Source organism: Astyanax mexicanus, chromosome 1, assembly GCF_023375975.1.
Source record: "Astyanax mexicanus isolate ESR-SI-001 chromosome 1, AstMex3_surface, whole genome shotgun sequence".
Lineage (NCBI taxonomy): Eukaryota > Metazoa > Chordata > Actinopteri > Characiformes > Acestrorhamphidae > Astyanax > Astyanax mexicanus.
The window spans coordinates 123,265,192-123,277,930 of NC_064408.1; the positions used below are offsets into that span (position 1 = coordinate 123,265,192).

The window sequence follows — 12,739 nt, forward strand, 5'->3', positions numbered from 1 at the left end:
TTGTTGTTCTATGTTGCACCATGGTTCCGGAGGAACGTAATTTCATTACACTGTGTACCTGTACTCAGATGTAATGACAATAAAAGCCTCTTGACTTGACTTGACTTGACTTGAAAATAAAGAATATCAGAAAATCAGACCAAAAACTAAAAGAAAGACCTTTAATTAAAATATGAACTAAACGAATTAAATAAACATTTTTGCAATTATGTGACCCTTTATCTGAAGTTTTGAGGCACGTGTAAAAACGGTTGCTTTGAACCACTGTGTCAATGCTTAATTTGTTCTACAATTAACAATAATGACATATAATTAAATGATAAACAGTGCCAATTAGCAACAATGTGAATGTAATTAGAAAGGAGACAACTAGAGCGTTTGAAGTGAAGTGAAACAGTACTAACATATCACGCTACTGTCTCTATATGTAGATTAGGGGTGTGTGATACATATTGTCTATGATAATATATTAATTACTGTGTTAATGATGTGCAAGCTGATGTGATCGAGAATGCTAATCACTGGGGGAAAAACAACAATGAAAATTCCTTTACTCCACATGTTCACTGCATACATTGAGAATGACTATGCAGTGAGCTAGCATAGACTAACCATGCGATCACACTGGCAGATGACAAGTCTATGATGTTATCAGTGAGTGTGCTCTTGGTTACTTGCACTGTTTATCAGTGTGGCCAGTTGGCACAGACGCTAATCCAGCAAGCAACCCATCAAGCCATCTACTTTCATTCACGTTTAATTTTCCTCCGAACTGATGACACACCGGCACTGTGCTCAAGTGCCTTTCTCTCACACTCACACACACATGAACACACACAAACAACTGATGGCACATTTCTCCTTTCCAGGTTGTTAAAGGTGGAATATGGATCTACACTAGTGTTTTTTCCTCAACTAAAGTTCTCAGTTAAAATCAATTACTCAGCACATTAAAATATTCTCATTTATACTGACATATAAAATAAAGCAAAAAATGATCTAGTCTGCAAAACATAACACACTGTACAATAACTGTTGTCCCCTTCCCAGGTGAACAACCAGCACCAGGGAACAGCATTTTTATTTAATTGATACCTCTGATATGAAAACAATTTAATTTAGCAAATCTAATACTCATCCTTTTATTTACATTACAATACCCATTATTAAGACCTATGGTTTACAACCATGTGCACTGTTTGTGTCACGTAATACCCAGGCAGGGAGACGAGGAGGCGGACACAAGTGCAGGTAAGGGTAAATGAATGATTTAATAAATAAATATAAATAAACAAAGAATGAAATGGAAATGAAAGCGCAGCGAAAGTTCTACTAAAGACTCCAATGCTACGTCACCTAATTACCTATCCAATCAGCTGTTCCCTCTGCCTTTAAATAAGATCACTCATTCAGTACCTTTGCTGCCTTTCAGACGCTGATGGTCGTTCTTACTGACGTTGTCCGCAGTTCTCTCGCTTATGTCCCGTTCTCGCTTCTAGTGTGTTCGACCGGCGTCTCGTGTTGGCCTCCTGTTGCTGACCTCCTACTGCTGGCCGCTTTGTTGGCTGGCGGCCCGCTTCTCTACCCCCTCCTGCTCTGTCCCGCCGCCGCCCCAGCCCGCTGTCGGCGATAAGCCCCAGCTGTCCCGGTCCTTCAGGCGGTCGCTGTCTCGGCGTGGAGTTCGGACTCTGGTTTGGTCGCCGTCGAAGAGCGCTGTGGATCTGCTTCCGGGTTGCCTCTCCCTGTAACGCAGTGTTCTGTCGTATTGTGCAACCCGTCGAGATGTGCTTCTCGACGCTAGTGCCCATGCGCGGGTCCATTGTTTGTTTTCTTATTTTGTGGTTTTCTGTTAAGTTGTGGTCTCCCCTCCTTACTCTTAACTGTCCTCCGATATTTTGTTTCGGCTTTATTGTATTCCTGCTGACGCATGTTTGAATATGGGGCTTTTTCTAGCGTTTTTTACTTTATTTGTGTACTAGAGTAGCACGGTTCGAAAGGGTGGCAGGTTGTAACTGAGCACCGGTTCACCCGGCCCCTCTGCCTTCGCTCCGCCTCCCCTGGCCTCTGCTGCTGCTGCTGCGGCTGGCGCGGACCTGCCCGTATCTTTCTCCTTCTGGCGCGCTCTCCCTGGAACTTTGACTTTTGCTGAGCTGACTGGCGCGCTCCTGCCTGGATCTTCTACTGTTGCTGTGCTGCCTAGCGCGCTCCTGGTTCGTTCGCCGTTACTGCGCTGCTGTTGCGCTTCTATCGGATCTGCTGCTGCTGCTGCTCCTGCGCTGCTGGTGCCCTTCTGCCGGATCTGCTGCTGCTGCTGCTGCTACTGCCCTGCCTGGCGCTTCTGCCGGATCTGCCGCCGCTGCTGCTGCTACTGCCCTACCTGGCGCTTCTGCCGGATCTGCTGCTGCTGCTGCTGCTACTGCCCTACCTGGCGCTTCTGCCGGATCTGCTGCTGCTGCTGCTGCTACTGCCCTACCTGGCGCTTCTGCCGGATCTGCCGCCGCTGCTGCTGCTGCTGCCCTTCCTGGCACTTCTGCCGGATCTGCTGCTGCTGCTGCTGCTGCTACTGCCCTACCTGGCGCTTCTGCCGGATCTGCTGCTGCTGCTGCTGCTACTGCCCTACCTGGCGCTTCTGCTGGATCTGCTGCTGCGCTGCCACGTGTGTTTCTGCCTGGGTCCTCTGCTGCATGGCCTCTTCCTCCTCCTGTTTAGCTACTGCCGTGCCTGGCCCGGCTTTTGGTAGGCCGTTTGTTTCTCCTGATGCTGCTATGGTTTTCCCCGCGCTTGCGTGCTGTCATCCTACAAGGTAAGGTTCTTCTTTTGCCTTCCTTCCGAAGCCCGTTTGCCCCCGGCGCGTGGATGGTCCTCTTCGCGGTCTTTTGACCTTATGGCTGGCCGCTCTTCTACCTCTTTTCTTTTTTTTTTCTGTTCTGTCTTCTGTTCGCTGTTCTGTTGATTTTCCGTACTTTTAACTACATTGTACCATTCTACCGCTCACTACTTCTCTCTTCCCCGACCTCGCCTCCCTTACCGTCGCATACAGTTACTCATGATTGGGTTTTCACGTATTCGCTTCTTCGACATATTTTGTATCATATGCATGTTTGTGTTTCTCGGTGCTTTCAGTCTCTTGCGATCCATGTCGTTGCTCCTTGCACTTTGCTCCGTAAATTATTTGATGGCAGTTGGCAACATCTACTGCTCTGCCTAGTTTACGGTGATAATAATGGTAATACTAATAATAGTACTAATAGTGATAATGATGATAATAATGATGCCGATGTTACTCTTTATTTTGTAGCGCCTTCATACATTGCAATGCAGCTCAACGTGTGCTGTACATAGAATAAGCACGAACAATAAATATAATAGTTAATAGTAATGCTAGTGATGCTAGTACTGATAAGAAATAATACTGGAATACGAACTGATATACCATAAATTGTCCAACTGTAATATTATTCATAAATATATTTATTTATATAAAAGATACATAATGATAATAATAATGATAATAATAATACTAATAATAATGATACTGCTGTTGCTCTTACGAATTGTTGTACCTGTGACATGGATAAGTTGTTAAAGCTTAGTTTAAAGGAATGTCTTACTCTGCGTTTTAAAAATTGTTTGCTGCTGAACTGCTTCCCGACTTATCTTCTTATTACCTTTTCTGTTCTATTTACTCTTATATCTTTTCTGTTCTTCTGTGTTTTGATCCGTATATAGTGTGTTTCTTTATTCTTACTGTTCTTTATTTCTTATGAATCGTGCTGTTGCTGCTGGATGTCTATATTTCCTTAGGGCTATTTAATATCTATATATCTGTATCTTTGTCTGCCTCTGGGTTCGTGATTTCGTTTGGGTGCTTTACTTTCCTTTGGGATACATAATATATCAATATATCTCTTTATCGGTCTCTGGGCTAGCGATTTCGCTTGGGTGCTTTTGTGTCTTCTCTGTTTGCCGTGTCGTTCGTGGCTTTTCTAGTCTCGATTTCTTGGTTGTGGTCCGGTATTTCTTATTGTTCTCCTCGGCGCCGTTTCTTCGGCTGCGCTCTATGCGAGCGCCGCTCTGTTTGTCGGTTTTGGGTATTTATTTCCAAGGGCGATAGTTTGCCGACTGTTGGCTATTAATTTTGACCATCGCCCCTGGATCTGCTCTCAGTTCTGTACGAAATGATCGGTGGTGTTCGCGTGCGTTTCATTACTTTTTATTTTCTCTGAAATTATTAATAAATACATTGTGACCGCGAAGCTGTGATCACGATCCTCATTTAAGTTGTTCTTTCTGCACTCCGATCATGTCATTGCTCAATTTAATTACCTGGGAATCAGTAATTATAAATTAATTTCATAATTGGTAACAAACTTTCTCTCTACAAAAATTATTGATGCCAATTAATAAGGAACGTCGTAATAGTCAGATTATCCGAGTTCGTTTTCTAATCCAGCTATATGCTTACTCCTCAAAGGCATTGCAAAAAATCCTCTTCCTCAATTTAATATAGCTTGCCATTTACAGAAATAAATCTAATTTACAAGTCTGATATATTCTCCCTATGTTTCAACTGCATACGGCAGCTTTTATGGATTTAAGTGCACAGGCATTTCACGAGCGCGCGCCGACAATATTTATTTGAACAGTTCAATGCCTCACGCTGTCTGATTTAAGCTCTACTCCTTCCTTCATTACTGTTTTCACGAAACATTCTGTTGCAGAGAACAGGGCCCTGTTTTACAATTAAAATGCTAAAAATGCACTCCGATTTCTGTCTTTACACTTCTGGGGCTAGCTATCTGCTTTCACGCTCTTCTAAACTTTATGCGCCTCTGTTTGGTTTTTACCTAATAGCTACCCTATGGCGAAACAGTGGTCAGATTTCACCTGTCAAATGTCAATTAGGAAACGCTGACCATCTCCATCCTGCTACGCTGGTCGCACTCTTTAGGAACGACGCAGCCGCATCCTCAGCGAAGCTGACGTCACCATTTTGCTACTTGAGAGACGGGTAATTTCAGCACACCTGTCACACATTAGACCAGAACTGGACCTACTGCTGAACCCTCAGCAAGCTCATTCAACACTGTCTAAGTAAGTATTATTTATAAGCAAACACTGGAGGCGGTGGAAGTACTACATACTTTAGAGTATGTTAATTCGTGCATCAATCCGGCGATTTAAATGATCTATTATACATCAACATTTGCTTTTGTTTCAATGCTTCACTAACAGTATTAACCAGTTGTTAAAACGATCTGTGATACTCTCCCAACATTGCTGATTATCACATGTCTATACATATAGCTTAATGCATTATGGCCCGTGGTCATTTACATCAACACATACCAGGAGACAATCTCCTCTTTATCTTGGGCTCACAGCCCAGACGACATGACATGAGGATTATTGCATGTTACTAACAGCATGTTTTTTCAGGGGTCGAACCCCGCGCTTGTCAGGCGCAACGCCCAAGCGTTTACAGGGCGCGCAGCCCGTTACTAACAGCAACGCATGCTTTGGGGGCGGTCCCCGCGCATGATGGGCTCGATGCCCAACCTAGATGCATGTTTTGGCCATGGCCCTCACTAACAGCAACGCATGCTTTGATTGGGCTCGACGCCCTCGTGTATGAATGTAGGGCCCGCGGCCCGTATGTTTGGGGGCGCACCCCTCGCCTAACACCATTTTCTTCTTGCTAACGTCTCTTCCTTCTTCCCCTTCTTCACTCCTCTGTCACACAACTTCCCTTTGATCTCCTTTAGGCCCTGTATTAAGTTTTCTACCTTCTATTATTTCTGAACTTTACTATTTAAGTCGCTTTAGACAAAAGCGTCTGCATAATGTTATGTATTGATCGGATGAATGCAGAATTAATTAAAGAATGAAAGAAATGAATGTTTGAATGTAGGCACATGGCCTGTATGTTTGGGGGCGCACCCCTCGCCTAATACCATTTTCTTCTTGCTAACGTCTCTTCCTTCTTCCCCTTCTTCACTCCTCTGTCACACAACTTCCCTTTGATCTCCTTTAGGCCCTGTATTAAATTTTTCTACCTTCTATTATTTCTGAACTTTACTATTTAAGTCGCTTTAGACAAAAGCGTCTGCAAAATGTTATGTATTGATCGGATGAATGCAGATTAATTAAAGAATGAAAGAAATGAATGTTTGAATGTAGGCACATGGCCTGTATGTTTGGGGGCATTCCCCGCGCATGCTCTGATGAATAGATAACTGAATGAATATCTAATGATCTAATGAATAAATGAATGAGTGAAGGGCTCGCCGCCCGTACGCTTCGGGGTGTGCACCCCGCTTGGACTCGTAGCAAGCGTATGTATGAATGAAGGGCTCGCCACCCGTACGCTTCGGGGGCGCACCCCGCTGGGCTCGTAGCAGGCGAATGTATGAGTGAAGGGCTCGTGCCCGTACGCTTCGGGGGCGCACCCCGCTTAGGCTCGTAGCAAGCGTATGTATGAGTGAAGGGCATCGGCCCATACTAACAGCATGGAAAGTTGGCGCAATGCAAGCGCATCACTGGACACTACACCCACGTTAACTCTGCTTGTTACTGCACAGGTCACCCACATTTAGATACATCAAGCATGTGCTCACTTAACACAATCCACGAGTTAAATGCTAATAAACTCACTCATGCATGGGGATATCCAAGGTATAAAAGGAAATGCTTCACTGTCCACAGTCACCGGTGCTAAAGAGCTATCTTTTAAAAGTACGGTATCGTTTATTATTATGCTGATTATTAATCAAACGTTTCTTTTATTACAGGATGTAGGATAAAGTAAAGATCTACTCGGTGGGTATATATATATATATATATATATTAATTCTTTCACTTTTGGGGTTGGCTCCGCCCCTGTCTCCAATGTACGACAGGATCTGCAGAGCCCAGATGTATCAAGTCCTGGGCCGATGACGGGGCCTACGCCAAAGACTCTACTAGAAGACTGTTTCATTATAACCTCTTCATATATGTATCTTTGTTTTGCTAAATATGTTAAAACATTAAATCGTGCAACTGACAACATTTCTTCCGGAGTCGTAATAGTAGAAATGAAAGCGCAGCGAAAGTTCTACTAAAGACTCCAATGCTACGTCACCTAATTACCTATCCAATCAGCTGTTCCCTCTGCCTTTAAATAAGATCACTCATTCAGTACCTTTGCTGCCTTTCAGACGCTGATGGTCGTTCTTACCCTCCTCCTTCCCCACCGCCTCCAGGTTGGTCCCGTTTGGTTGCCCGGGGGTTGGCTCCGCCCCTGTCTCCAATGTACGACAGGATCTGCAGAGCCCAGATGTATCAAGTCCTGGGCCGATGACGGGGCCTACGCCAAAGACTCTACTAGAAGACTGTTTCATTATAACCTCTTCATATATGTATCATTGTTTTGCTAAATATGTTAAAACATTAAATCGTGCAACTGACAACATTTCTTCCGGAGTCGTAATAGTAGAACTGGGGAATAAACTAAATAACTGAAAATAGATAAACATATAACCGCAAGACCAAAACAAACGAGAGAACTAAAGAACATAAACTAAACAAACTAGAGATAATAATAAACAGGGAATATATACAAGAGACGGACTTGAAATAAACAAAGAAATAAACAAGAAGCTAAACTAGAAAAGGGAAAACTAAACTAAGCAGGGCAAGGGAGGAAAAACAATGGATAAAAACAGGAAACTAGAAAATAAACAGAAAAACACAGGAGCAAGGGAAAACAAACTAGGAAAAAACACGGAACTAGGGCTTTCGCAACACAGAAACGCGGAGAGACAGACAACAGTGGAAGGTGCAAAGACCGACCGAGACAAAGTGGCACAGGTGATCTATATAAAGAAACAGGAAACACTCTAGAATTAGAAACACCTGGGGAAGGGGCGGAGCTACAAATGAGACACAGGTGGAGCACAGGTCACGTGGGGAAGACACACAGAGACACGAGACGAGGCCAAGACGTGACAGTTTGATATTTGAACTGGTGAGTTCAATGTTTGTTTGTTTCAAGGAATTTAATAAAAAATAAAATATATTGTTTCCATAAATATATTTAGTAAGTAATTATTATCTTTTAAGAAGCACAGGCTAGTAAATTATAATACTTACAATATAATAATTTTATATACAGATTTTTTAATGATGCAAAAAATAGTTTATTTTTATATTACTGACAAAATTACAGAAATTATCGAGATATCTTTTTATCGCACACCCCAAATATATAGATATATGTGTAATTCTCCAACCAGTAGCTGATATTGTCTTTAAATTGTTCTGGTCAGTCAGTCTAATCTAAATCCCGCCTCCCCATCACATCTAGCTGTGTACACTGATCATTAAATAGAGAAAAGAGAAACTCACAATCTCACACTGACCTCCTCTGTGTGTGTGTGTGTGTGTGTGTGTGTGTGTGTGTGTGTGTGTGTGTGTTATATGTATTGAAAATGTAAATTACAGTACAAATCTGTAAAAAGGCTTTGATGTTTCACTCACTGTGGGTCAGAGGTCACATCTTCACTGCTGAAATCAGGACGATCCCCAATGGACCAGTCACTCTTCATAGACACACAGCTGGGCTCTGGAGAAGCTCCTCTCTGGGTTTCAGTTCTGTTAACATTAAACACAGAGAATCTCCAGCATTTACACAGTGAAACTCCAACACACAGCACATCTTTAATAAAGATCAGGAACTGAAGAGCTTCACTCTCAGAACAGAACAGTAGTTTAGTGCAGTGATGTACCGAGACCCAGAGCTTCCTCCTCCACTGCTGAACTCTGGAGGATGATGCATGGACCAGTCACTCTTCATAGACACTCCACTGGGGGCTGGAGATGCTGCTCTCTTCTCCCTGAAAACAGATCTTCATGATGATCCATGATGAGAGTAAAGTATGGAGTAATGACTTCCTTTACTAAAACTCATTTACAGGTTCCAGAGTAACTTCTTCATAACTGTTCCAGAAGAGTCCAAAAGCTTTTTGTCCACTGCCCAAAACTTCAAAATGCTCACCCAATAAATATACATAATTTAATTTCTTTAACAATACTGTTGCATATATTTGTGTGTTTGTTATAATGTCACAGTGTCATAACATGATTATGTCATCTTTACTGTATGTATTTTATATATCTGTTACAAGTTAATAACCTGTATTTGTAAGAGCTCCACAATTACACTGTATTATAAACTACAAGATATATTTTTTCTCGGATGGAATTATACGGAACATTAACAGAGCTATAGATCAAAACAGAATGGAACAGGTGTTTCTGTGAGAAGATTCATTACACAGCTTTAATAACATACACAATCACTTCCATCTGATCTAAACAAATGCCGCACATCAGGAGTTCCTTCACATATCATATAAACCATTTTCATAAACATAATTATATTTATTAATATTCACTATAATATATTAAAGGCAGATATTTACTTTAGGTACAGATTAGAAACAAACATTATACTATAAGAATAACATGCTGTTTTTTAAGCATTTTTCTTCCAGTTAAATAGAGCACATGGTTCTGACTCTGGGTCATCTGTTCTCAATATATTAAAACTGTAAAATATGCAGATCACAGGTCCAGGATTAGAGCTGCAATCATTAAAATACAAAACAACTTTATAAATTAAACCACTTAATTTACTCACTTTATGACAGGAGGTCCTCCTCCACTGCTGGAGTTTTGAAGGTCCATAATTTACTCTCCTTCATTCACACACAGCTGAACACTGCCGACATCAACCCCTGAGAACAGATCAGCCGTTAGAATAAAACCTTTATTCTTAGAATAAGAACATTATTGTCTGCATTAAAAGGTACCTGATGAACAAACAAAACAAATGAAACAGAGAATGTTACATAACAGTGTGATTTAACCTGATTACAAATTACAAGTATTATAATTGAATCATTACTACTAATATAAATATACACATCGTTCTAAAATTATTAATAAAATTACTATTATGTTACTGAATTAGAATAGAAACATTATTTAAGTATAATATAAAACAGGTGACCTTCAGCTCCGTTTCTCCCCTGCTAGTTGAACAGCGCTACTACATATAAACACGCCTTTATAGCAGTTCCGTGTTTTTATCTACCCAACAGATCAACGCCCACATTAAGCATTAATGCGCTTTAAACAGCATAAACTACGTTGTAATTGTGATCAATAAATATGAATATAATATATATATCTGCGCATTTCTCTTCAGTTTACAGCATTATTGAACTGGTTCAGATCTCAATGCTGAGCCTTGTTCTTCCAGTGTAATCGGACACTGAGCTGAGCTTAAAGAACCGGTTCTGGATCTGAGGAACCCTTAGAACCGGTTCTGACTTTAAGCTACACGGTTCTGTTCTACATTCTCTTCAGTTCTGAACTTACCGAGTGAATCCAGACTTCTGTCCTGTTCTAATGGAGGAAACTGGACTTACTTTCAATTTCTCCTTTACCTGCGTCTCACCTGTCTCTCTCTAAGCCCCGCCCCTCTTTCTCTCAGAGCGAATAGGCGCTGGTGGGGCGGAGCCACACGGCTGAATGGAATGTTTGAATATTCATGAGCAAGACGGTGTTTTGCCGAGTTCTGCTTACCATAGAAAAGTGCTTTTCCTCAGCACTGCGCATGCTCTGACCCACATTACTTCATGTTTTAATGAGTTTTTCCATGATAATTCTGTTTTCCAAGCCTGTGCTCACTGTCCTTATTTGCTTAAGGGTTACATAAAAGTAAATGACAATTTAAGAAAAACAATAAATAATGAAAACAATCACCTCTATTAGCTTAATTTCACATCGATACAGTGATTTAGGTCGTCCAGTTATCCTACATACACTCCTGCCAGGAGAATGTTCTAATATGCTGCTTTTTTGTATTATTACCTTTAAGCATAGACTAGGGTAGCACAGTCTAGCAAAGGTAGCACAATTCGTCAGAACACCTGCTGCTCTGTAAAAATCACTGCAGTGTAAAATATCTGCTTCAACAGAACAAGAAGTAGAAGAAGAGCAGTATAAGTGATCTTCTCTGAGCTATTTATGAAGGCACATAATCATTTACTGTTCATTAGATAGTCTCAGTGAACAACAGCTGTCATTTACATATAAATACACATTATTTGTATCATTTTGTGTTCTAATTATTATAATTATAAATGCAGTTATTATAGCTAACACTTCCACTATTTAATAAAAAAAAAGAATAATAAAATATATATTTTTTGAATGTCAGTGTGTATCTGAGGACCTTATTTTGAATAATGATCCTTTATTCCCAATAAATAAAATTCTGTTATGTCCAAACCCAGGAGCCACTAAATCGTTTAATTTACCACTTAAATACAAATTCAGACACATTAAACAGCTTAAACAGCTTGTGTGTAAAATCAACCCTGTTCACTATGTTAAAACAAGCACCAGTCCAACTGACCCTCTATTTGTGCAACAATATATTACTGTGAAAAATCTCATCCAACATACCATGTTATTAATAATGCACTCTGTGTTTTGAATATTGAAGTAAAATAAATCATACGGGCTAAATATAAACTGCTTCTGACAGATATAAATATATGGGACAATGACAAACACTTTCAACAGGATAATTTTCAAATCGTAACAATTAAAGTATCTCTTGTAACTGTTCAAATATTAAGAATGTTGTGTACATGTACATTTATATTACATTTTTAATCAAGTGATCATCCACACAAATTGACTTTGGCCATACAAAAGTAATGTGGTGTCACTGTAATTTAACTTCAAATGAATTGTTTTCTAAATATTTTTCAAGTTCTTAGCAATGAAACATGTTTATAAACAAACAGTTGGCATTCTGTAAAGTAATTTTGTAAATAATTATGTAATATTTTGTAATATATATGTCACATTTTTAACTGTAATTAACAGGCTAATGTTTTAGCCACAGAAAGTACGTAGTTTTTTATTATAGTTACTGCTATTATAGATTATTCCATTATATATTTTACTATTATTTTTTCCCTTTTGCCATTATCCTCTGAAAGGAGCTGTGTTTAGTTCTTCTTTTGCTGGGAAAGGAGCAGTGCCTCCATCTAGTGTCAGTGAGATGTACTGCACTTTATATAAATAATCTCCGGCGTGTTTGTGCTTTTCTAATAATGAGCTAAAACAATATGTGCTTCCAAAACAGGTCCTTTTATAAAATTTCTGCAGTATGTATTTGCCGTAGTTAGAACTGAGAGATTTACCAAGACCGGCTGATGGGCAACATTTGGGTTGATTAGTTGTGAAATTAAACTTAAATAAACTTAAATAAACAATACATGTAAATATCAATCATTGTGTTTCCACAAATAAACCACACTAACCTTTAAAAGTATCAAAAGATTAGATGACGTGCTGTAGATGAGGAGTTTCTTTTTGATATTAAATGCAGGTATCTGGGAAAATAAAACTATTATAATAACTCATAAACACTTTAAATTAATTACATCCATTATAGAGCACAATATGATATTCAGAATTACAAATATCTTCATTCACTTGAACCATATCATATAAAAGGTGGCATGTAATGGCTTGAGAGACAAAACAGTATAGCTAAGTATTATAAAAATATCTGTCTTTTATGTCTGACTGAGAAACTGGAGAGAAAAGAATACATGAATTAAAAGAAATCGTAAAAATGTGAGAAATGTTTGAAAAAACGTAAAATTAAGTA

At 39.9% G+C, this 12,739-nt stretch overlaps 1 protein-coding gene across 11 annotated transcripts in view; it reads right to left on the bottom strand.

Moving 5' to 3' along the window:
- The window catches only part of LOC107197168 (NACHT, LRR and PYD domains-containing protein 14-like), a 412,286-nt gene that overhangs the window by 121,809 nt on the left and 277,738 nt on the right, over positions 1 to 12,739 (bottom strand). For 3 of the 11 annotated variants that reach the window (XM_049468087.1, XM_049468090.1, XM_049468105.1), the window contains 2 exons: positions 8,769 to 8,876; positions 8,521 to 8,634 (listed from right to left, as the gene is read on the bottom strand). The exons of 5 other annotated variants lie outside the window; for them this stretch is intronic. In XM_049468087.1, the coding sequence (XP_049324044.1) occupies positions 8,521 to 8,634; positions 8,769 to 8,876 (222 nt within the window). Of the gene's footprint in view, positions 1 to 8,520; positions 8,635 to 8,768; positions 8,877 to 9,682; positions 9,754 to 12,739 lie in introns of those variants that run through there. 3 more of the 11 variants (XM_049468099.1, XM_049468101.1, XM_049468108.1) reach the window with 2 other exon arrangements.